At 38.1% G+C, this 23,972-nt stretch overlaps 1 protein-coding gene across 1 annotated transcript; it reads right to left on the bottom strand.

The window, feature by feature from the left end:
* Positions 1-1,214: 1,214 nt before the first annotated feature.
* Positions 1,215-17,867, bottom strand: TMED7 (transmembrane p24 trafficking protein 7). The gene is made up of 3 exons (XM_054589943.1): positions 17,320-17,867; positions 11,500-11,745; positions 1,215-5,950 (listed from the first exon to the last, which is right to left on the bottom strand). The coding sequence occupies exons 1-3, from the start codon at positions 17,515-17,517 to the stop codon at positions 5,714-5,716; spliced, it is 681 nt and encodes a 226-aa protein (XP_054445918.1). The 5' UTR covers positions 17,518-17,867; the 3' UTR covers positions 1,215-5,713.
* Positions 17,868-23,972: the final 6,105 nt, after the last annotated feature.

Here is a 23,972-nt window from a genome sequence, read left to right as displayed (position 1 = left end):
AATAGGACACATATACAAAAATGTTCATAGTGGATTTGTTCATGATGGCAAAAAAATGTGAAACAATCCAAACACCATTACAATAGAAGACACATAACAACTCTGGTATACTCAGAATGGACACAGTGACAAAACAAACTACAGCCATATGCATCTACGTGCATGACTTAGCAAAAAAGTCACAAAATAGTACGTTAATATCCCATTTATTAAATAGAATGTAATGCTCCATTAAAGTTTATTTATTAAAGTTTAGTTTTCACCTGACCTAAAATATTTTTCAGGAATGTACACATCACTACTATTCAAAGTGTGGTGTGCAGACCATACCGAACTGGCACAGGCTGATACAGAGATAAGCGCAAGTGAGAGTTTGATATTGTCAAAACCTTCTAGCATGTGATTTTGTATTTATAAAAGTAGCTGTGATGTATGGAAATTATTTTTAAAAGTAGTTTGAAAAGATTTATTATATGCAACTGGTAAAAATATTTTTAAAAAAGTAAGAAAATTATTTTCATTACAAGCCGAACATTGGTTATCCCTGTGGAGAATTTCAGGGATGTGATCAGGAAAAGATAAATAGGAACTCTTTGTGGTGCTAACAATGTTGTATTTTTTCTTTAAGGCTTTTATTTATTTCCAGAGAGGAGAAGGGAGGGAGAAAAAGAGAGTCAGAAACATCGATTGGTTGCCTGTCGTTCACCCCCAAATGGAGACCTGGTCCACAACTCAGGAATGTGTCCTGACAGGAAATTGAGCCAGTGACCTTTCAGTTCACAGGCTGGCACTCAACCCACTGAACCACACCAGACGGGGCCAGTGTTGTATTTTCTCAAACTGAGCATTGGTTATATTAGCATGTGCTTTATCATTTTACTTCTCTTTAAACTGTACACATTTAATGACCTCTTCTGTATTCCGGCAGATTTCACAATTTTCAAGTTTGAAAATTTATTACGGACAATGCCAACTTTTAAAAAACATACACATATATCTATAAAAATAACTGGATGGATGGTGGGATTATGAGTGGATTTACTCTTGAACCATTGTTTCTCAAATTTTTTTTAAGGTAGTAGTAATCACTAGCAAATACCAGCACTAAAAACAGATTATGCCAGACCAATGTTACCTCTCAATTTCAGCAAGGAATGCGGTCATTTCTATAGATATCTTATAAAATGGAAAAAAATACACTGAAAAATAGAACATTTGGTGGTTTAGGGATAACATCCTTTATTTTCTTCCAGAATTTGGAAACTGAGATGGACAAATTAAGAGAATTCTGCCTTTATTATTAACAAAGTTAAAGAACATGTTTTTCCAACCTGTAGCAATGAGAACTGGCTAACAGTCCGTATCACTAAATTAAGAGTTTACTCCATTCAATTGCTAGCCTCGCTAGACAACCATGGACCTCCCCCATGGTAGACAAAGTTAAACTTTGAGGGATATGTCTTCCAACCTATACACAGGGTCCAGCACAAATAATGCCCCTTTTTTATTATAAAATCTTTTATTACAAAATCATAAGCATGTAATTCTGTAACATAACAATATGATACCCAAGCACAGGATGACATTTTAGGTGAAATGTTCAAATTACTGTCCATCTTGTGTGAGACATTCATGTACCCGACCAAGCACACTCAAGCAAGCTCCACTTCTACTGGACCCTGAATTTTCTTCCTCCTGTAGCACCCTATAAATGCCTTAGCAGCTAAGGTGGCCCCTTCAAGGCCATTCTGCTTTGTTACTTATGTAACATTACTTGCTTATATAGCTCTCTGGCCTCCCCCAACTAAGTCATGTTCCTGGAAGTCAGGCTACCACATTTATTTTTGAAACTTCTAGCAGACTATTATACAACCATGATTCGAATTTGAGACTAAAGCTCTGAACCACTATTGAGCTACACTGAAATCAAGACAGTTAAGCCTTCAGATATCTATCCTTTAACTGGTGTTTGTAGGGCGATGCTGCCTGGTGTTTGACAAAGAGGGCTCTGGAACCAGAAGCAATGGTTTGTATTCAGATTCTGCTAATTACTGTTATATAGCTAGGTTTCCTAACGTCTCTCTGCCTCCATATTTTCTCACCTGCAAAACGGGAATTTCTCAGTTCACAGGATTATTGCAAAGATGTTATGTATCAATACAAGTAAAATATTTAGCACTGCACCTGGCAGAGGGTAGGCATTCAATGTTAACCTAAAATAGCTGTTATTTGTTTTTGGAGAATTGTGCCCAGAAACGAGAACATCCCCTATGACTACATTAATAAAGGGGAAGAAAAAAACTGAGGCAACTTGGCAATATACAACCTAATGTTAATTTACTTAAAAACTAACAGCTTTTCAGAGAACTGAAGTCTAAACTGCTTTTCACCCAAACTTTCAGTAAGAAATGCAAAAAAGTGTTAAAAATGAGGCAGTTTAGTGGTGGTACAAGTTTCCCCAGCTATCTGAAAAGTAGAGTGTTCCTATGAAAACTTTCCTAAGCAGAAATGAGGTAAAGCAAAGAAGCAATTACCATTTACATGGAAAAAATTTTAAGTGTTCCCAGGCCCATAAAATAACCTACCAAGTAACACATAAAACCTACAATAATACTAACACAGAATAAAAGCAGAGCCAACTCACGCTGCTCAGGGCGCAGGCTGCCTCCATAATGGCTCTCTGCAAAACAAATGCTGAATGCTATTTTCACTATTTCTTGTAAAAGGAAAATCCTCTGGGTTTCTCCCAGGTAATGAAAACCGGTATGTACAATGTAGATCTTTTGTAAAAGCGAAGTGGCATATGATGAACTTTTGAAAGGTGGGGAACACCTGTATTTCTCTTTAATTTTTCTTTTTGGCCAGTCCCTAAGATGTTTCAATGAAATACCACATAAATAATCACTCTCTTGCTACAAAAATATACTCCAAGCTGCAAGTTCATAAGGAGCTTTAAAAAAATTTAATTCCTGACAGAAACAAGTCAGTTTGTTGATTTTTTTATTCTACAAGAAATGACTGATACAATCCTACAGAACCATCATGTTTAATTTGTTTTTCAAAAATAAATGAAAAACCCCTGATTTATATATTAATTTGTTTAATTTTTGAAAACAATAATCATAGGGTCTACTTTGTCCTATTTATCAACGTTACACACTTACAAACTGAAGTAAATATGGATAGTACAGAGATTTAAATGAAATCTTTCAAAGAATAAAATTACTTTTCAGTCCATTGTATTTTCAAAGTTGATTAGCATCAAGCCAGAAAGTTTCGAACCACACACCATTTGTTTCGTTTTAGAAAAAAGGTTTAGATTATTAGCAAAGTAATATCTTCACAGTTGAAATTTTAGTATAAACTTGTATATCAAGTCCCTTTCCATTATTTATTTAAAAAATATATACAGCTAATGATGTTTAAATATGTATTCTGAGCCATATGTCCAAATATAAGTATCTGGGAAATTCAAACTGTCGCATCAAGTTATGAGAGAATTAAAGAAAAAAGATGAGCTACAACTTATATATTAGGAGGAAGAAAAAAGTTTACTTAACATTTATGTCTGTATAGATATGTATTTTTTCATTTATATATACATACCCAGTTGAGTATAGACAGCCATCAAACGTTAACCAGTTACATACAGACTAGACTAAGCCTGTACTATTGTATACAACAGGTAACAGTGGTGATTTCAAACATTTTAATATATTTCAATAGTTTCATCAAGTTATTTTTAGAAAGTCTAATACTATGAAGTTCTGATAGGCACAGATGAGTAACTGCATTATCTGTGCCAAACTCAGCACACTGATGGTACCTGACTCTGCTTAATTATGGTCTAAGGACCTGAACATAACACAGCGGACAGGTAACCCGTAAGGACAGTTAGCATATACCGTGCTTATGAACCACATTAACGTTAGTGCTGCAAATTTTCAAATCTAAATACAGAGGGGCACATAAAGCTGCAGGGCAACTCCAATATAAGAATCCATTTGGATAAAGCTGCAAAATTTTAACTTGATATTAAGGATTAACTATTTGGTCTTCAAAAATTTTAGAATTAAAGAGCTGAAGTTGGAAATATGTTTATCCCTTGCTATACTGCAGCATTTGAAATTAGCCAGCATGACAACTTTAATTCCTTTTGCTCTTACATGCAGTAGTGTACATATGCATTTTAAGACAGCTTAAAATTGAGTTAACTTTTAGTCAGTAGTGGTGACTAGAATTGCTATCTAATCAGTATTCTATGGTACCATATATCAAAGTCTCTACAATGTGAGTCTTGTTCAGCACTTACACCTTTGGGTGAGGGGAGGAGGCATGACAAAAAGCAGCTGCATTTTTTTTTTTTAACAGCAGAAAAGCTTTAAACACCTATACAATTTTGTGATATCTTGGGTTCTATCTTAGAATACTTAAAACAAAATCTTATTTCAGTCAGCTCAATCTATACAAGTTGTAAAATACAAACACATTCTAAACCATATAGTGTACAGAATATGAACTATTTAATATTCATTAAATGCAGTACAATCAATGAAGATTACCAAATAAAAAACACACACAGAGTTCTAAATTTTTAAATCATTTTAGGGATTCTAACCAGAGATTATACAAATTACATGTGCAGGACGAAAGAGAAATAAAAGAATAGAAAAGAAAAAAAAATCCAAAGAAACTAACTTCTCAGTGCATCACACCTATTGGGGTTAAACGTATGGCACTTTTACGATACTAATATTACAAGTGTCGATTTAAGCTGGGAATGACTCAAAAACATAAAGCCACATAAGGGCAAGAACCAGCCAATTTAACGTTTAAATGAAACAGATCACCTTTTTTCTTTGTAAAAGCACTGAAAATGTAATGTGTGCAGGTAACTCACTAAAATTTTTCTTAATTCCATTTGCCCCTACACTATAAGACATTGTAGTATCTTAAATTATGCTGTATTTATTCTATCTGGTATGACAGTCTGATTTTTAAGGCCTGTAAAAACTCCATGATGTTACTGAAACATACAATTTTCTGTGTGGTAAGAATGTCTTTATGAAAAAAATAACATATCTGGTTATAAATCATAGAATAAACCCCCCAAACAAAAACCTGACTTTTTCCAAGCTAGCAAAAAATAAGTTATACCATGATGTATCAATTTAAAATTTTATCAGTATTAACACACATTGCTATGGTAGACTTTTCCCCCCATAAAAACTAAACAGTGCAGAATAGGCTTGGGCTACAGTTAATCACATTTGGTTTTCTGAAAATCAAAACCTTATTTACTATAAACAATTAAAAGGCAATTTTCTTCCTCCCCAACATATGTAGATATTAAATCGAAGGTTTTAAAAATATCCACTACCTATAAGAAAAGTATTTTTAAATGGCAAAAAGGAATCAAAATACCAAAGTTTAGTGTGCGAAGAGTAGATATAAACAACCAAGAAAAGAGTAGATCATTGGTGTTGAATATTGAACATGAATAGCCCAAAATAAGTTCCAAAGTTTTTATACCTTTACAAATAAAAAAAGGTGTCCTTTCCACAGTTTGGGGATAGTCATTGTACATCCCCCCCAAAAAAGTGTATGAGTAAGGTTTTTAAAATGTTGCCAATATTAAGTTCTTCAGTATCTAAAATTAATTAGAGGACAGCAATATTACAGTGGCAATTGTGCATCAATTCTCAAAACGTAGTTATGATCCAACACGAGTTGTGGTGGTTCTTTTATCTGAGAAAAAGCTTTTCAGGAGAAATACCTGCCCTATGCTAACCACCAGAAGAATGAGGGCTTCTCCTACTGACCAATAGGCCACTCTTGTATTCAGATCTTCTGCTCGGCTTCGGCCTTGAGCTTCTCTCAAGCGGAAATGAGTCTGATAGTCAATGACGGACTTCAGAGCTTCATGAATTGAAACACAGGCAGATTCCATCTAAAGAGAAATATTTCCAGTTAGTACGTTTAATACTTTCTGTACAATTCATCTAGCATAGTCATCTTTTCTTTTAATTTGATCTTAATTCCCCATTTCAGTAGTGTTCTACTAAATTGGAACTCATTCATTCACACATTTATGCCACTGGCCCTGGCAATGCAACCCTTCCCTCCGTTTACTCATTCCCACTAGTATAACCAGTAAGGTTAGAGATCCCATAAAGCAGCTGCTTGCCCCACTCTAAAATGTCACAGATGTGGCATCTGTAAGGATGGAACACCAAGCTCACAATAGCGGAAATACTCATCAGTTAGGTTTGTAGCTGTAAAATTTCAAACCCAGACTCCCCAAAAAGGAAGGATTAGGAAGAAGAGATGGGGCAGATCAGTAAATTTGACCAATAAGAACATCCAATTCCAAACAAAGTTTCAAGTAAAGTATGGCATAAAAATAGACTGTTAGTCAAGGTTATTTTAGCTCTTTTAAAAATAGTCAAATCTGAAAATAATAGGTCAGAGTAGGAATCTTTTTTTTTTACATTTACCAATTTGCTAAATAAGTCTTTTCCCTCATATTAGTCAATTAAACTTATATGTTCTCAATGGGATACAAGTTTCAGTTTCACTGTGTAATCAATTTGTGAGCCTTCATCTGATGACAGCTTTTAATACATTAATTATACCATCTGACTTGAGAAGGGTTAAATGACTAATTTTTTTTAATAAACCAGAGCTTAACATTTTTTAATAAACCAGAGCTTAACAATTTAAGTATTGCTCAAAACTTAATCCTGCTGATGAAATACATGCTTTATTACTTATTTTTACCTCACAAACCACATAGTAAGAGTTTAAAAAACAATTTCTTAATTAAGAAATATAGACATTAGAAAATAATGCAGAGAAACTTCCAGCCAAGATGCAGGCATAGGTAGATACACTTTGCCTCCTTGCATAACCAAAAGAAGGACAACAACAAATTTAAAAACAAAACACAGCCAGAACTACCAAAAACTTGAACTGTATGGAAGTCCAACAACCAAGGAATTAAAGAAGACACATTCATCCAGACTGGGAAGAGAGGCTGAGATAGGCAGCCAGGGTGGAGAAGACTTGCAGCAACGCAGTGGCTAGAGGATCGGGTGGGTGAGGCAGTGGCTGGCAGACCAGAAGGTCCCACATTTGCGTGTAGATAAACCATGAGGAACAACTCAGGAGTGAGACAGACTGTGAAACTCAGGGTTCCAGTGTGGGAAAAGAAAGCCTCAAAACCTCTGGCTGTAAAAACCTGTGGGGGTTGCGGCAGCGGGGGACTCCAAACCTCACAGGAGTGTTCACTGGAGAGACCCACAGGGTCCTAGAATATACACAAACCCACCCACCCGGGCCCAATTTGCTTGTGCACAGCAGGGGAAGTGACTGGAAACAGGGCGAGAGCTGAGCAAGCATCATTGTTCCCTCTCTGAGCCCTTGCTCCCATAGACCATCATAGCACAGCAACCTGGGTTGCCCCGTCCTGGAGAACACCTAAGGCTCCGCCCCTTACAACGTAACAGGAACGCCAAGAAAAGAAATGTGGCCCAAATGAAAGAACAGATTAAAACTCCAGAAAAAATAAAACTAAGCGATGAAGAGATGGCCAACCTATCAGATACAGAGTTCAAAACACCGATAATCAGGATGCTCACAGAAATGGTTGAGTATGGTTACGAAACAGAGGAACAAGTGAAGGCTGTGCAAAGTGAAATAAAGAAAAATGTACAGGGAACCAGCAGTGAAGGGAAGGAAACCAGGACTCAAATCAATGATTTGGAGAAGGAAGAGATAAATATTCAACCAGAATAGAATGAAGACACAAGAATTTAAAAAAAAAAAAAAAAAAAAAAAAAAAAGGCAGCTTAAGAACCTCCAGGACTCCTTTAAATGTTCCAATATCTGAATCATACAGATGCCAGAAGGAGAAGTGGAAGAGCAAGAAATTGAAAACTTATTTGAAAAAATACTGAAGGAGAACATCTTCAATCTGGTAAAGGAAGTAAGATTTCTAGGAGATACAGGAAGCTTAGAGAGTCCCAAAGAAGTTGGACCCAGCAAAGCACACACCAAGGCACATCATAATTAAGTTACCCAAGATTAAAGATAAGAAGAGACTCTTAAAACCAGCAAGAGAAAAGGAGACAGTTACCTATAAAGGAGTTCCCATAAGACTATCAGCTGATTTCTCAAAAGAAACCTTGAAGGCAAGGGGCTGGCAAGAAGTATTCAAACTCATGAAAGGGAAGGCCCTACTCCAAGATTACTCTATCCAGCAAAGCTATCATTTAGAATGGAAAGCCAGAGAAAGTGTTTTCCAGATAAGGTCAAGTTAAAGGAGTTCATCATCACCAAGCCCTTATGATATGAAATGTTAAAGGGACTTATCTAAGAAAAAGAAGATGATCAAAACTATGAACAGCAAAATGACAACAAACTCACAACTATCAACAACTGAACCTAAAAACAAAAACAAAAACTAACAAACAACTAGAACAGGAACAGAATCACAGAAATGGAGATCACATGGAGGGTTATCATAAGGGAGCGGGACGGGGTGGGGCGGGGAATGGGGGGAAGGTACAGGGAATAAGAAGTATAAATGGTAGGTTCAAAACAGACAGAAGGTTAAGAATAATATAGGAGACAGAGAAGCCAAAGAACTTATATGTATGGCCCATGGACATGAACCAAGGTGGGGGGGATGCTGGTGGGAGGGTGGGTACAGGGTGGAGGGGAATAAAGGGAAGAAAAAAATGGGACAACTGTAATAGCATAATCAATAAAATGCACTTTAAAATAAAATAAAGAGGAAACATATGTCTGCATACCTTTGTATGAGCAAAGATAAATGTATAGAAAGAAAATTCAGACTTTTAACATTATCTCAGTGGTGTAAGATGAAGGGAAAGGCAATTATTTACTTTTTCTTACACAACCCTGTATAATTTGACTTGTGACAGCATGTACATGATTATTCTAATTTTTTAAAAAATCCAATACATAGAAAAAAAACCTTTAAAAAAAAGAATTCAAATAGTCAATAAAGTTCTACCAACTTATGCATAAAAGAAATAACTATAAAAAATTCCATTAAAGGTGCCTTTAAAAAGTAAGAAATTATGAGATCCAAAGATTGAATTTACCTATTAGAATACTAATTTTGCTGCCCTTAGTCAGGCCTCTAGGAATGAAAGATTAGCAAAACTGTGCTAAAATGAATAATTTCTAAATTGTGATAAGAGGCTAGAGATGCTTCTAGCACTTCTTTGTTTTCTATGGATTCTCAAAATACGTGGCCTAAGGATTCTTCCCCTGGAAAATATGCATAAAAACAAGGACTTGACACAAATACAGAATATTTAAGGATTCCATAAATCCTGACCATGGGGTATGGATTAAGAACAGCTGGTTAGAAAAAATACATAAATCAAAGGATTAATTACATAGATTCAATACAATTTTTCAGACGGTTTCAGACGGTGTCGTTTCCCTTTTTTTCTTTGTATCTTTAATGTGGAAATGTTCATACATATTCAGAAGTATAGATAATAGAAAAAAGAACCTCCATAATTATTAACATATGGCCAATCTTGGTCCAGCTATACTCCCCACTAATTTTCCTCCCCATTGCAATTATTTTACAGCAAATCCCAGATATTTTATTATTTCAGCTATATTTTTATACTATATTTTTTGAAAGATAATACTTTAAAAAATGGAACCCCAACAGCATTATAACACATAAATTAAAAATAATTCCTTTATACTGAATATACAGTTACTACTCAAATTTCTCCAAATGCCTCAAAAGTTGTTCACAAATTAGAATCCAAACAAGATCAACACAATGATTTGGTTGATATGTCTTTTAGGTTCTCTTCTTTCTTTTTTTTCCTTCCTATCCATTTACTGAAGAAACTGGGGCCTCAATCCTGTAAGCATTTCCCACTTCCTGAATTTTCCTAATTGTATTCTTATAGTGTTCCTCTATCCTCGGTATTTCTCATAAACTGGTAGTTGGAGCTAGAGTCTTGACGGGATTCAGATGTAATGTTCTTAGTGGGAACACTTCATAAGCAATGTTGTGTATTTCATTATTGCCTATTATCAGAAGACATATAATGTCTAGTTCTCCCTCCATTTGTGAAGTATCATTAGATATAGGTGATTATCAGTCTTACCTACCATTATAAGGTTTGCCATTGGCCCTTCACCTAATGGGTTTTAGCAGTGACTGGTGATTACAGCCTACTCTAAACCCACTGTTTTATTAGTGGTTAAAAATGGTGATTTAATAAAACTCTATCAATTATTCTGCATTTATTAGCTTGTAATGTTTTTTAATTCCCAAGTATGAACAGCTGCTTTTTAAGTATCCCTATTGTAGAAAGGACTTACTAGCTCTTTAAAGGTAGAAAAATAAAACTAAGAAAAGATTTTCTAAAATGTGATACAAATAAAGGAGGTTAAGTGATACTAATTGCTTTATGACCAGTCATTCCTTACATTTATCTACTTAGGTTTTGAAGAGCAACTTACTTTCTTATACAAATTAAAATTCATGAATGTTAAGTTAAAAACTATGACCTAAAAGAAAATCTTTTTATAAAGCAAAGTGCCATTCACACAGGATGCTAAAATAAAAAGAACATTCCTAGAAATAAGAGCGCTTGAATACATCTTATTAAAGCCTACAGTAAGTTTATGAATTAGGACTCTTACACACTCTTAAAAACTGCCTCTGTCATCACATACTTTGGCCAAGAGACTAATTGAAATACTGTACTAGTTAAAGGTTTTAACAAGCAGGTGTTAAATAATACCTTTGAACACCTAATTGAGTATCTTTTAGCTATAATCTAAACTCATACTGTATCTGAACTAGAACTAAAATAGCCCGTTCATCACCTGATCAGTATCTGTTCACTGAATTTAAATTTCTTTTACTATCTTTCTCATTAACCTATTCTTCAAAATAAAACCCAATTTTGCTTCCTTAACTATTTTTGTCAAATGACTTAATCATCTTTTAATATTTTATCTTAAATTACAACAAAAGTTATTTTAATAGCAGCTTGAATAACATAAATATTCGCATAAAACCATCTGTGCAATCTTTATATATTAAGGTATCATTTTGCTTCTGGTTATACCAATCTGCTAGGTTATGTAAGCAAAATTCCTCCATGAACTGCAGAAAATACTTCAGAATGCCGGAGTACTGTTTAGACTTCCAAATTTCCTTTGCCACTGATGTTTCTACCTAAGTGATCTTCCTATTTTAATGCCTTTTTTTAAATACTTAAAAGTTCATATAAACCTTTACCATTGGTCTTCACTGAAAAGTCTGAATTTCTCTGTGAAATGCCTAACCTACTGTAAGAATTAAGATAAGTCTTAATGATTGTGGTGAAAGTCAAAATTCTGTGTTTACCAATAAGTTAATACACATAAACTATGCATTTTCTCCCTTTACACACACCAACATTATACTGCCGACTTTTTATTTACCTGGGTAAGGGCACTGACTCGGTTCTCACTAGGAAACAAAGGTGGGTCTTCTCCAACTTGAAAATCAAAATATACGGTTTTATGTGTGAAAGTAGAAAACTCATTGCTGAAGCAAAATTTGTATGTCCCATTTTTGGAAGCTGTGAAGGTAAAACTGTCATACTGTTTCTTCATCTCTTTGTATAATACATTACCATCGGGATCTTCTAATCGACAATCTACGTCATAGTGACCACCAGTAATCACCTATAAAAAGACAGAGAAAGAAGAATTAACAAATTTTAGAAATAACCCCATTTCCTGCTAAAATGGCAATAAGGTTATATAGGCTAAGGATCTTTCCTATCACAATTTCATATTTTTTGATTTCTACCAGTGGATGGAATTTGAAGGCAGATTTCAGCTCAACTAAAAGGTTTATAAAAACTGAACATATTTCCACATAATAGAAGAGAGGGAACTAGCTACTTAGCCAGGTAACTATTCTAGTTAATGTAGGTCTCTTACATCACTTAATTCTCCCAAACAATCCTACCAGAGGCTTTTTTTCACTCCTCCATCTGACAAACTGAGTGAAGATAAAACTTGAGCTCTAAATTCACACTTTTAACCCCTAAGCTTAGTGCCATTTTTTCTCACCTAGTGTCCCATTATTTCCTTCCCCAAATTTTCTCATCTAGTTTCCCGTTAGTACCATCGAGGCACACAGTTGGATAGTGAAGTAATAAAGCAAGTCAGTCCTTAGCACAACGCCCTAAGCATACATTCATCATAGAACTCAAACTAATTTTAGTGCCAAATTACATATAGATTGTTTAAATTCTTTTATAGTTCAGTTATATAGAATTTGATACATATTTTGTTTTGAGTTACATTATAAATTGAATAGACTGTGGGCTGTTTTAAGAGTATTATCATCATTTATGAACTTGTTTCCAAGAGAAACATAGAGCAAAAACAAAACAACACGACACAAAAAGATCTTTTATCTGAAAAGCTTGATTTAAGGGCAAGCACACTGAAACAAAAGCTGGAGAATAGATAAAATGTTTCTGAAGAGGATTTTGGAGGTATTTTCAAAGGCTTACCCTTAATCAGTTACAATTTGGCCAGCTTGGGTTTTCCAAATGAAGAGAGGAGGAGGAGACTTTTCCTGAAGTTATTGGGCAATCATAGTAAGAGAGAAAAGGGAAACAGGATTAAAGAGAAGAAAGGCTTCCTTATGTGGGAAAGAACTGAGTGGGAAGAAAAAGAGAGGAGACAGGAGAAGAAACACTGGGTGCATGTATCCACTCAAGAAAGCAGTGAGGTGGAAGAGATAATGCGTTTGAGGGTTCCCAACCAACATGAGACTGGGTGGCACATGCCTGTATTTTCAAGTCTGAACACTTTCGGTTAGCATACTATGGACATTCTACATGTGTAGAACTCAGAGATCAAACTTTGGACTTCAAAGAAGAATTGATTACTTGTGTGACTTTTTTTCACTTAAGCTATGAATAACTAAACTACATTACAAGATCATTTTGATATTTAAATGAAATTATATACTTAGGAAACTGTAAAAATATGTAAAATTAATATTCAGATATAATGTTCTGACATAAAAAGTATCTTATCAACTGGGCATTTACCCCTCCCCGCAAAAGTCAACTTTTCTTCTAGGTGAAAATAATGACATCATTTTTATATACCCAATTACTCATATTGACAGTTGTACTTTGAGTAATCAAATACATACATACAAACTTGAATAGGACCAGAACAGATCTTCAGGTCACTTTTCTTCCAACAAACTTTAAAACAAGTAATCTCATTTCAGATAAAAGTACCCCTTTACAAAGTGTCTGGTCACGTAAGATAGAAACTTGGAACCATCCCAAATTAATGTCCCTATCTGTCCAGTTAAATCACAGAAATCTCTTAATGTTATTGCCTTTCTCAAATTCATCCCACCTTTTCCATTCCTAATCCACAATCCAGACAGGACTATTGCCACACCTTCCTAAAAATTCTTCCCACAGCTCAATCTCTCATCCCTTTAATCAGTGTTTCTCAACTTGGTTTAGATTAATTTCCGTCTGGATATCTTCGTTGTAGGGGAGGGACTGTGTTGCCCTGTGCATTCTAGCATGTTTAGCAGCATCTCTGGTCTCTAGTCACTATTTGCATCCTTGTCCCCACGTGTCTCCTGGAGGTGAGGGCAACCTCCCTATCTTTCTCCATCCCCTATTTGATTAAAACCTTTTGATAATCTCATTTCCTTTTGGAAATCCCCTTTTCCTTTCCCCTACAGAAATACCCAAACCTGTTAACAATGGCAAACCATTCCCCTGTACCTCCTCCAGTAGCCGTGGCACCTTTTTTATACCCTTTCTCATTCTGCATTCCAAAAATATCAGACTGCCAGAAGTTCTCTGAAGAAGTCTTTGCTTTACATCTTCACTAACACACAGGGTTGTTTGCTCAAGAAGAATCACAGGACCCAAAATGGCAATGCTTAAAAATCCAGTTTATTACAGAAAAAGAAAACCTCACAGCCAAAGCTGTCTCACAGAAATAGGTCAGGGGGAGGTTAGGTATTGGCTGCTTTGGCCTCCCTCTGTGAGGGCTGTGGCTTGGCATATACTCTCTCTCAGATCAGGAGCCACCAAGTGTGCACGGAACACCTTGGAACCAGAGAGCCCAAAAGAGTGTTGGCTGGGCTTTTTATATTTTGCTGGTCACACAGGCATATTCCTAATAGGTAACCAGACTTAATACCAGGCCTTTGAGGGGGGAAATCTTTTTAGGTGGGAAAAGGGGAGGTAATAAAGTCTTGAGTCTTTTGTTTCCAAATAACTAGCTTAAAATCAGTATTCCAAAAGGCGTATTTTTGGGGTGGTAAAAATTTGCCCTACTCCTTGCTGCCTCCCCCTAGTCCCCCAATATACTGCTGGTTGAAGGAGGATCATAGAGACCAGGTGCAAGCAGACTATTACCAATAAACAATGCTGACAAACTGTTACAAAACACCACTGAAGGCCTTAGATCCATAGTTACAAAGCAATACTATTGTTCAGTGTATTTCAGTTCCAGGTCAGGTTAATTTCAGGCCTGCTGGAGTTAACTCTTATAAACATAACACATCTGCCTAGGCTGTCCCTTTCCTTTCTGCGGTCTTGCAACTCCTATTTATCCTTCTAGACTCAGACCAAAAACCTGCCCTTCAGCTAAACTTCCCAATGATCCTCCTTCAGCCAGCAGTATATTGGGGGACTGGGGGGAGGCAGCGAGGAGTAGGGCAAATTTTTACCACCCCAAAAATACGCCTTTTGGAATACTGATTTTAAGCTAGTTATTTGGAAACAAAAGACTCAAGACTTTATTACCTCCCCGTTTCCCACCTAAAAAGATTCAGATAGAAAAACCTGCTTCAGGAAAGGAACCTTAGAATTCACTTTGGTATTCACTTTATGGTATCAGACTGAGGGGAAAAAATGTAACAAATCCTGTTTCCTCACCTTTGCCTTATTGTTTCTGGGTCACTTAGCAAGAATTTGCCACGTTCTGCTCTTTCTTGCTACCTATGAATTGCCTAATTTCCCTCTGAAATCCCCGACTCCTGCCCATATCTTCTGCTTCGTCCAGCATGGCATATAAGCCTCAAATGCCCAATGGGTTTTGAGTCTCCTATCTATGACACCCCTGCATATACATTCATAATAAACTTTGTACCTTTTCTCCTGTTTATCTGTCTCAGTTAATTTGATTATTAGCCCAGCTAGAAGAACTTAGAAGGTGGAAGGTTTTTTTTTTTTTTTACACTCCCACAATATTTAATGTGTATTTTCATTGTTGCATTTAACATTATATGACTATGTGTTTGTGGAAGCTCCCTGAGGTCAAAGTCCTATTTATCTCCAGGAGGTATAACAAAGTAAAGATTTTAACCTGTAGCCTTGACTGGTATGGCTCAGTTGGTTGGGCATTGCTCCACAAAGGACAAAGTGAAAGGTTGTGGGTTCTGTCTCCAGTGGGGGCATGTATGAGAGGCAACTGATTGATGTTTCTCTCTCAAACAATATTTCTCTCCCTCTTTCTCTCTTCCTTCCCCTCTCCTAAAAATAAATAAATGAAATCTTAAAAAAAAAACCCCAAAACTGGAACTGCATACTAATTCTGCTACTTGCTCTTTTATGACCTTGCGTTTTAACCTATGGAAGCCTCAGTTTCTTCATCAGTAAAAAAGTACTAAGAACTATAACTATTTCATATTGAGTTGTCCTTAGAATTAAGTAATACACCTAAAATGCTTGGCTTACTGTCAGCCACATAAAAGGTGTTGTTTTAGCCCATAATAGTAGTAGTGATAGTATTCCCAGTACCAAGCAGTGTCTATACATGTAAGAATGCAAAATGTTTGTTAAATTCAAACAAATAAGATTTTTGCTGACATTATATATTACTATTCCTACTATCTTCTTTTCTGTCCTGTGGTCCTAATCCAGGAAGTTAAACAAGCCTACATCAGGGTCATCCTTACCCCTCTTTCCCTCACTCCCTATAGTCAAATCACCAAGTCCCATTTGATTTTTATCTACTAAATTATCTCCAATCCTTTCACTTTTCTCCTTCCCCACTACTAACATCCTAGATCTAGTCTAAGCCTGAACCACTACAATAGCCTCCTAAGCATTTTGAATACCCATTCTAAAATACCTTCTCTACATGCACAAGTTAATAGCCATGTAACTACCAAAAAATATTTGGACCATGTCACTACACTCCTTACAACCCTGTGACGGTTTCCCACACTCATAGGAAAAACTAAAATTCTTATCACAGTCAGCAAGGCACTAATGCTTTGCACCCCCCCCCCGCCCTTGTCACCCCTTCCTCTCCTTTCTGACTTCTTATTCCCAAATACATAGGACCTCTCCATGGTCTTCAAATTCGCCGTCACCCTTACCACAGGATCCTTGCAAAACCTAGTCCTCCTTCTCCCTTACCAAAGTATGTACAACTCATTCTTTACAATTTATTTTAAAATCACTTGCGAAAGGAAGCCTTCACAGATCCCCAAGATCAGATCATATATCCCCTATTTTCTGTTCTTAAAGCAGTTTTGATGAATGAGCAGGTACTAATTAGGAAATGCAGGGTACGACTGGCGGGGAATCAAGAATGTACAAAACATCCTCCAGTGTTTTGATCACTTCTGTATAACCAGCACCCACCACTGAACAGCTGCTCAAATACGTGAAATAAGTCTACCAAAAATAATACAGAGTAAAGATTGTTCTCACCAACTTAAACTGCAATCTGCCAAATAAAGTTTATTTTTTAAATATACTACTAAAGGCGAGAAGGGGCCTCTCTTTCATCGCAGCAAGTCTTTCTACAACACCTTTGGCAGATGGTCATCTGACCTCGAATGATGCTCTTCCAAAACAGGGACATTAACCAGTAGTCTAATATCAATGAAAAAACTGGAAAGCAATGGAGTTAGATATTGGCAGCACCTCAAATCTACTTGAAGTGTAGGTGTGGATTAGAGCTCAATGGGCTTCAAATAAAGGGCATTAGAGAATGCAAAGAAAAGTCACGGCTAAGAAAAGCACTTCTGGAATTCATACATCTTAATATCTGGTCTTAAATGGCTCTTGCGCAAGGTATAGAAGAGGAAAGCCAAATGCTCTGTATCAGGTACCTAGAGCTGATTCTTCAAACGACTAAAGAATTAAGGAACACGGTCAGGAGGGGAGCGCCAGCCGATTAGTCTCCGAACCTGGAACCACGAGCTGGGGCCATGGACCCAACCGCCAAAGCCTGTAGTACCTGAAACTCGAGAGTGCACTTGGTGCCTTGCGCGATGTCCTCGTAGAAACACTGCTTGGCATTGTCGGGCAGCTCGAAGGTGATCTCAGAGGCGCTGCCGGGTTCTGGTACTAGCAGCAGTACCAGGAGTGCGAGCAGCCTGCAGCCCCAACGGCCCGCGGCGGCCGCCCAGCGCGGCGCGGACCCCAGCCGCGGCATCCCGAGGCGGTGGCGGAGGCGGCCTCAACGGAGTTGCAGACACACACGGGGTCAGGTCTACGCGGACGCCGCGCACCGCAGGCCTCAGGCCGTGTCGCTCCGGGCCTCCAGGAGATTGTGGATGAGGAGCGAGCCGCTGGGGGCGAGTGAAGGGTGCTCAGAAATCAGGACCTAGGACGAGAACAACCTGGGAAACAGATATTAAAACCTGCACAGAAAAGGGGAAAGGCCTGAGGTGGCCGGAAGTCGCGGTCCAGTGCTTGGGGAGGGGCGGGGCCTGAGGCACCTGCTTCAGCGACCCGGAAGTACTCTCTGTGGAGAGAGACGTTGGAGTGTATACGTGGAAGCTCCAGAGACATCGGGGTGGGCCTCTGCAGCAACTTGGGACGAGGGGCAGGACTAACGTAGGAAGCTGCGTGGGGTGGGGCCTGAAAAAGGGGTGTGGCTGACGGGTGCCTCCGCCCAGGCGGAGGAGCGACCTACCACCAGTGAGAGTTAGCTGCACAGGGTTTTATTTATATGGGAGCTGATCGCTGGGAGATCTCCGAGGAAGTGAAGAAGAGCTCATTTTGCCCTAGTAACCGTCGGTTGTTGAGTGCTTAGCTGTTTGCAGAGAGTTTTCTCATAAAAACAAATTTGGGGGGAAGCAGCTTAGCAAGGAGCACGAATTCTGGGACCACATATTGAGTGTTCATTATCATCAGGCACTGTGCTAAGCACATTAGATTGTGTTTTTGGATCCTGCAAACAATCCTATAAGGTAGGTATTATGCCTGTTTTACTGAGGAGAAACTTTATGTTGGAGTATTAAAAAAATAACGGTGGGTAATGTTAATAGTAGCTAAGAGGTGTTGATTTAGGTATTATATCTTTTTTTTAAATAAATGACCACGAGGAGGCGCAGGCACTTTAAGATGATCAAAGAGGGTAGGTAGAGTTTTATGAGAAGGAAATAGAGGCAGGTGGGTAGAAGCCAGGCCCGGAAGTGAGGGGGGCAATGAGGAGGAGGTGGGGTAGAGAGATGGGGTGGAGGGGGTGTTCTTGAGCAGCTAGACGCAGAACTTCTAAAGGCCTGGGGTGCCCAAGGCCTCCGCAGGGGAAGGAGCTCCAAGGAGGTGAAATTTGGGGGAGATTGCACTTTCCTGAGAGCTGGGCTAAAAGAGAAGCATTATTTCTTATGTGAGGGAAAAGAAGACTAATTTCAAAGTAGAAAAGGCGGGTTCTTCTTTCTAACTCTTGACTTTGGGAAGGTAACATTGCTCTTCTAAACCTGTTTCTTCATACGTAAAATGACAATACAAAGAATGAATGAATGAATTAGGTTAAAACCACAGTGTCCCCAGGCTGGGTGGATCATTTGGTTGGAGCATCCTTCTGTTGCACCAAAGGCTGACGGTTCAATTCGGATCAGGGCACATAACTAGGCTTCAGGGTCAGTTCCTGGTCTAGACACCTACCTGAGGCAACCAAGCAATGTTTCCCTCCCGCATGGATGTTTCTCTCTTCCTTCCTCTCTCTCTAAAGTCAATAAACATATCCTCGGGTGGGGATTTTTAAAAATAATAAATAAAACCACAGTGCAGTACATTACACACCTGACACAAAGGGGTGGGGACCAGAAATGACAACATCGTCACAGCTTTACCTACAGCCTGCATTCCTCATTATCTGTATCTGAGATACTCCCAAAAACATGTTGAATAGCAATTTAGGCAATATAATTTGCTTCTGTTCCTAGTATTTTTAGAGGTAGTCTAATATTTTAGTATTTTAAATGGGAAAAATAATTATGCATTCCATATCCAAACAAAAAAAATTCAACCAGTTTCCCTAAATATCACTAACAACCATCTTCAACTTCTATAACAATCCTTAAATGTATCTGTGTGATATAAGCATTTAAAATACTAATCATCCAGTTACTTAACAATTATTGGGCTCATCAATTGTATGTTTGTATGCAACTCTCAAGGATACTGTACAGTATCAACAGTACTTTTCAATTGCCCAAGTAAGGTTTGGTTGGGGGAGGGAAGGCAGACTGTGGTCTTGGTTGAGGTTTGGTGATGGGTAAAATTTGAGAGAGCATGAGCTAGTAAAAGAGTTAAGTGACTTACTACATGGCAGAGGCAAGTCCAGTCTAAATTCAAGGAATAGGTAGGACAGTCTTCTCAACTTGGCAGTTAAGACACAATCAGTAACTAAGAAGCCTCACCTGAAGCAACAGGACAAAAACCAAAGCAGCCAATAAAACAGCTCCTCAAAATGGATAGTATTTCTCTATCATGCAGTTATATGGTTCCCAATAATAAAATTGTACATGGAAATACATTTTTGACTTTTGAACGTTATACTCATGTCATAATCACAATCATTTACACCAGTAATTTCCTATGAATGATCTAAAATATCTTTTAAACATTTGGCACTGAGTATTCAGAATTGTTCTTCCTTTTTCTCTTTTTTTGAGCAACAGTGAGCACGAAGTTGAACAAGTTTCTCTTTGTTTTTCAACATTTTCCCTGTGTAGCTATAGCCATATGTATATATAACTCCAACCATCGCAACATCTGTAATTGTTTTCTTTGAGATGATCACTTCCCCAAAACATCAGTTGTTGAAAACTTGGCAGGATCAATTTTTTAGAAGATATTTTGACTTAATGTCTTGCGTCATTTAGGCTGCTATAACAAAATACCACAGACTGGGTAGCTTATAAACAACAGAAATTTATTTCTTGCAGCTTTGGGGGCTGGGAAGTCCAAGATCAAGGCACCAGCGCTATTGTCTCCTGGTGAAGGCCCTTTTTCTGATTCATAGCCAGTGTCTTCCTGCTACGCCTTTGCATGATGGAAGGGGTTAGGGAGTTCTGTGAGTTCTCTTTCAGGAGAGCATCAATCCTATTCATGAGGGCTCCACCCTCATGACCTAATCACTTAGCAGAGGCCCCGCCTCCCAATACAATCACTTTTGGAGGTTAGGATTTCAACATATGAATTTGGATGGGAGGGATGATACAAATATGTCATAGCACTTAATAATGTGAAGATGACATCTGTAATGTACAATCGATACAAACAAGGACAGCAAAGACCTATCTTACTTGAAAAAGATCTGAACTAGGTTTGCAATTCACTTTGCATACTCTCCTCCAGATAGGTAAGCTAATCTACATATTATAGCTAGCAAATTCATTATAGGAGGTTTTGATTGAAAGTGAATTTGGAGTAAAATGGTATGCAGTCTTCAGATGGTGAGAAATCAGAAAATGAGGAATACCTGTATTTTTGCCCACTCCCACAATTGCTCCATAGTAAAGACTTGTCTGACATCTCTGATATTTAAGAGAAAGTCAAATGGGCATATTCGTTATTCTTAACAGTTTCTTGATTTATCTATAGACACAGATATAAAGACAAAAGACACATATCAGAGTCTTGTGAATACCCAAATCTGTGAGTACTGCTACAGCATATAATATTTCCACTGTAGGGAATAAATTTTAAATTTAAAAATTGATGTGACCTCTCAGAATCTTGTTGAGAGTGACTGCCTGCTTGATAGTGAATAAAAAACAAAACCACAAAAAAACCCCTGATGTTAGCCAATGATGCAAACCACATTTATGTCTCAAGGAAAGAACAGATTGTCAGAATCCACTAGTCTTCAGAAGTCTCTCACTGATGGCTGAAATGGAAAACAAAATCTACAGGAGCCATAAATCCACTCCACTGTATTGTCAGTTCATCAGAAAGTGCTATAGTCTGACCATGTTGTTCCCCTCTCCAAAGAAAATTTTCAACATTTTAGAGTTAAGATGTCAGGTTATGAATATAAGATTATCAGGCAATATTTTAAACCCTTATTTGCAAAAATGTTTTTGTGTTTTACAAAAACGAGGTTGATGACAATAACAAAAACACCACCTTCCTTAACATCAGTTAGCATTCTCCAAAATGCAGGGAGCAGTGGATGAAGAAGCTTCACTTGTAAATGGACAGGTGGGTGTGTAAAGACCTTGTACTTTTAGAGACTTTTGGTAAGATGGCAGCATAGATAAACAGCTGACCTCATTGAACAACCACATCAGAATTACAGCTAACATATAAAACAACCATCATTCAAAACTATTGGAAATTAAATTGAATAAAGGTATGACAACTATGAAATTAAAGAAACCACATCCATCCAGACTCAGAGAGTGGAGAGATACGGAGTGTGCTGGTCCTATATCCTCATGTGGTGGATTAAAATTCAGGAGGGATACCTTGGGAGTGTGGAGTCCCAGCCCTACACCAGGACCCCAGCCTAGGGTTCCAGTGCCAGGAAGATTAAATCCCCATGATTTTTGGTGGCAAAAACCAGTGGGGATTGAGTGGACAGAAGAAACTTCTGGAGTCCCAAGCAGTTCTCCTTAAAGAATCCACACACGAAGTGGATTCACTCACTCCAAGTGATTACTCAGACCCTCTCACTGTGAGCTCCAGCACCAGGGTAGTAGCCTGAAAGGCACCAGTGGCATATAGAGAGGAAATGAAGTATGGTGCATCAAGGCAGGAGCTGGGGGATAGCATTCCCCAGACAGAAAGGGGGGCAGAGGCCATTGTACCTTTTCTGAACCCTCCCCACTCAGAGCCACAGAGTCAGCAGGCAGGTGTCATATCTGAGACTCCATCAACCTTGGTAACACTGCCCCACCCTGGGGATCCCCTGAGACTCCATCCCACCCAACTTACAGGCCCATACAAGATATCGATGGCTGGTCTTGGCGTATGCATCACAACTTCCTAAATCCTATCAGATAAGCAACAGCTGGCCTCTGTAAGCCCCCAAGCCCCAAGCCCCATAGTTCTTGCTAAGTGGTCCCAGGCCTATCACTAGCAGCAGTCAGCCTAGATTCATAGCTTGGCATTACCTGGGAATTGCCAAGCCCAGCACAAGTAGCAGCCATCTCAGATTGCGTTATAGCTCATGTGGAGTGCTGCTGGGGCAGATCACAGGTCAGGGAATGACCTTGCTCTGTACCACCCTGGAAACCCCAGGGCCTGCACAGCCAGTGGACAGCTACAGATCACATCGGATCACCACCACCCTGCCCTGGCACGACTGATCATCCACGAGGGATGGAGGTTTCTGGTCAGGGGTTATAGCCAGTCCTTGCAACTGACTGGGCTGGGTAAATCCCTCCCATTCACCTGACAATAGCAATCAAGGCTCAACTACAAGAGGAGGGTGTATTCAGCACACACAAAGGGTGTACCTCAAGTACCCATTTGGGTGATAGGGGAGACTGTACCACTGGACCCTACAGGATACCTACTACATTAGGCCATGCCACCAAGACAGGAATCATAGCAGGTCTACCTAATACATAGAAACATATAGAGAGGCAGCCAAAATGAGGAAATGAAACATGGCCCAAATGATAGAACAGATTAAAACTCCAGAAGAAGAACAATATGAAATGGAGACAAGCAATAACCTATCAGCTTCAGAGTTCAAAACACTGGTTATAAAGCTGCTCAAGGAACTTAGGACCTCAACAGCATAAAAAAGATCCAGCCGGGAACAAAGGATACACTAATTGAAATACAGAACAATTTACAGGGAAACAACAGTGGAGTGGATGAAGCCAAGAATCAAATCAATGATTTGGAACATGAGGCAAAAAACACCAATCAGAACAAGAAGAAGAAAAGAACCCCAAAGGAGGAGGATAGTATAAGCAGCCTCTGGGACAACTTCAAGCATGCCAATATTTGCATCTTAAGGGTGCCTGGAGGAGAAGAAAAAGAAAAGGAAATTGGAAATTATTTTAAAAAATAATAAAAGAAAACTTCCCTAATTTGGTGAAGGAAATAGATATGCAAGTCCAGAAAGCACAGAGAGTTCCAAACAAGGTAGATGCAAAAATGACCACTCCAAGACACATCATAATTAAAGTGCCAAAGGTTAAAGATAAAGGGAGAATCTTAAAAACAGCAAGAGAAAAGCAGTTAGTTATATACAGGGGCATCCCCATTAGATTGTCAGTGGATTTCCCAAAAGAAACTTTGCAGGCTAGAAGGGGTTGACAAGAAATATTCGAAGCCATGAAAAGCAGGGACCTACAGCCAAGATTGCTCTACCCAGCAAAGATAGCATTTAGAATTGAAGGACAGGTAAAGAGCTTCCCAGACAAGGGAAGAAACTAAAGGAGTTCATCATCATCAAACCATTATTATATGAAATATTAGAGGGGGAGAAATACTATATGAAATATTCATGATATATGAAATATATGAAATTATTATATGAAATAGAGGGGAGAAATATATGAAATATTCATAATATATGAAATATTAAATAAGAAATATATGAAATATTTTCTTATTTAAGAAAAAGATCAAAATTATGAACAATAAAATGGCAATAAATACATGTCAACAACTGAATCTAAAAAACAAACTAAGCAG

This window comes from Pteronotus mesoamericanus, unplaced genomic scaffold (assembly GCF_021234165.1).
Source record: "Pteronotus mesoamericanus isolate MK-2021 breed Mesoamerican mustached bat unplaced genomic scaffold, CSHL_Meso_final scaffold_167, whole genome shotgun sequence".
Classification (NCBI taxonomy): Eukaryota; Metazoa; Chordata; class Mammalia; order Chiroptera; family Mormoopidae; genus Pteronotus; species Pteronotus mesoamericanus.
Note: the sequence above shows the minus strand (reverse complement) of the source record. Positions and strands in the feature narration are given on the sequence as shown.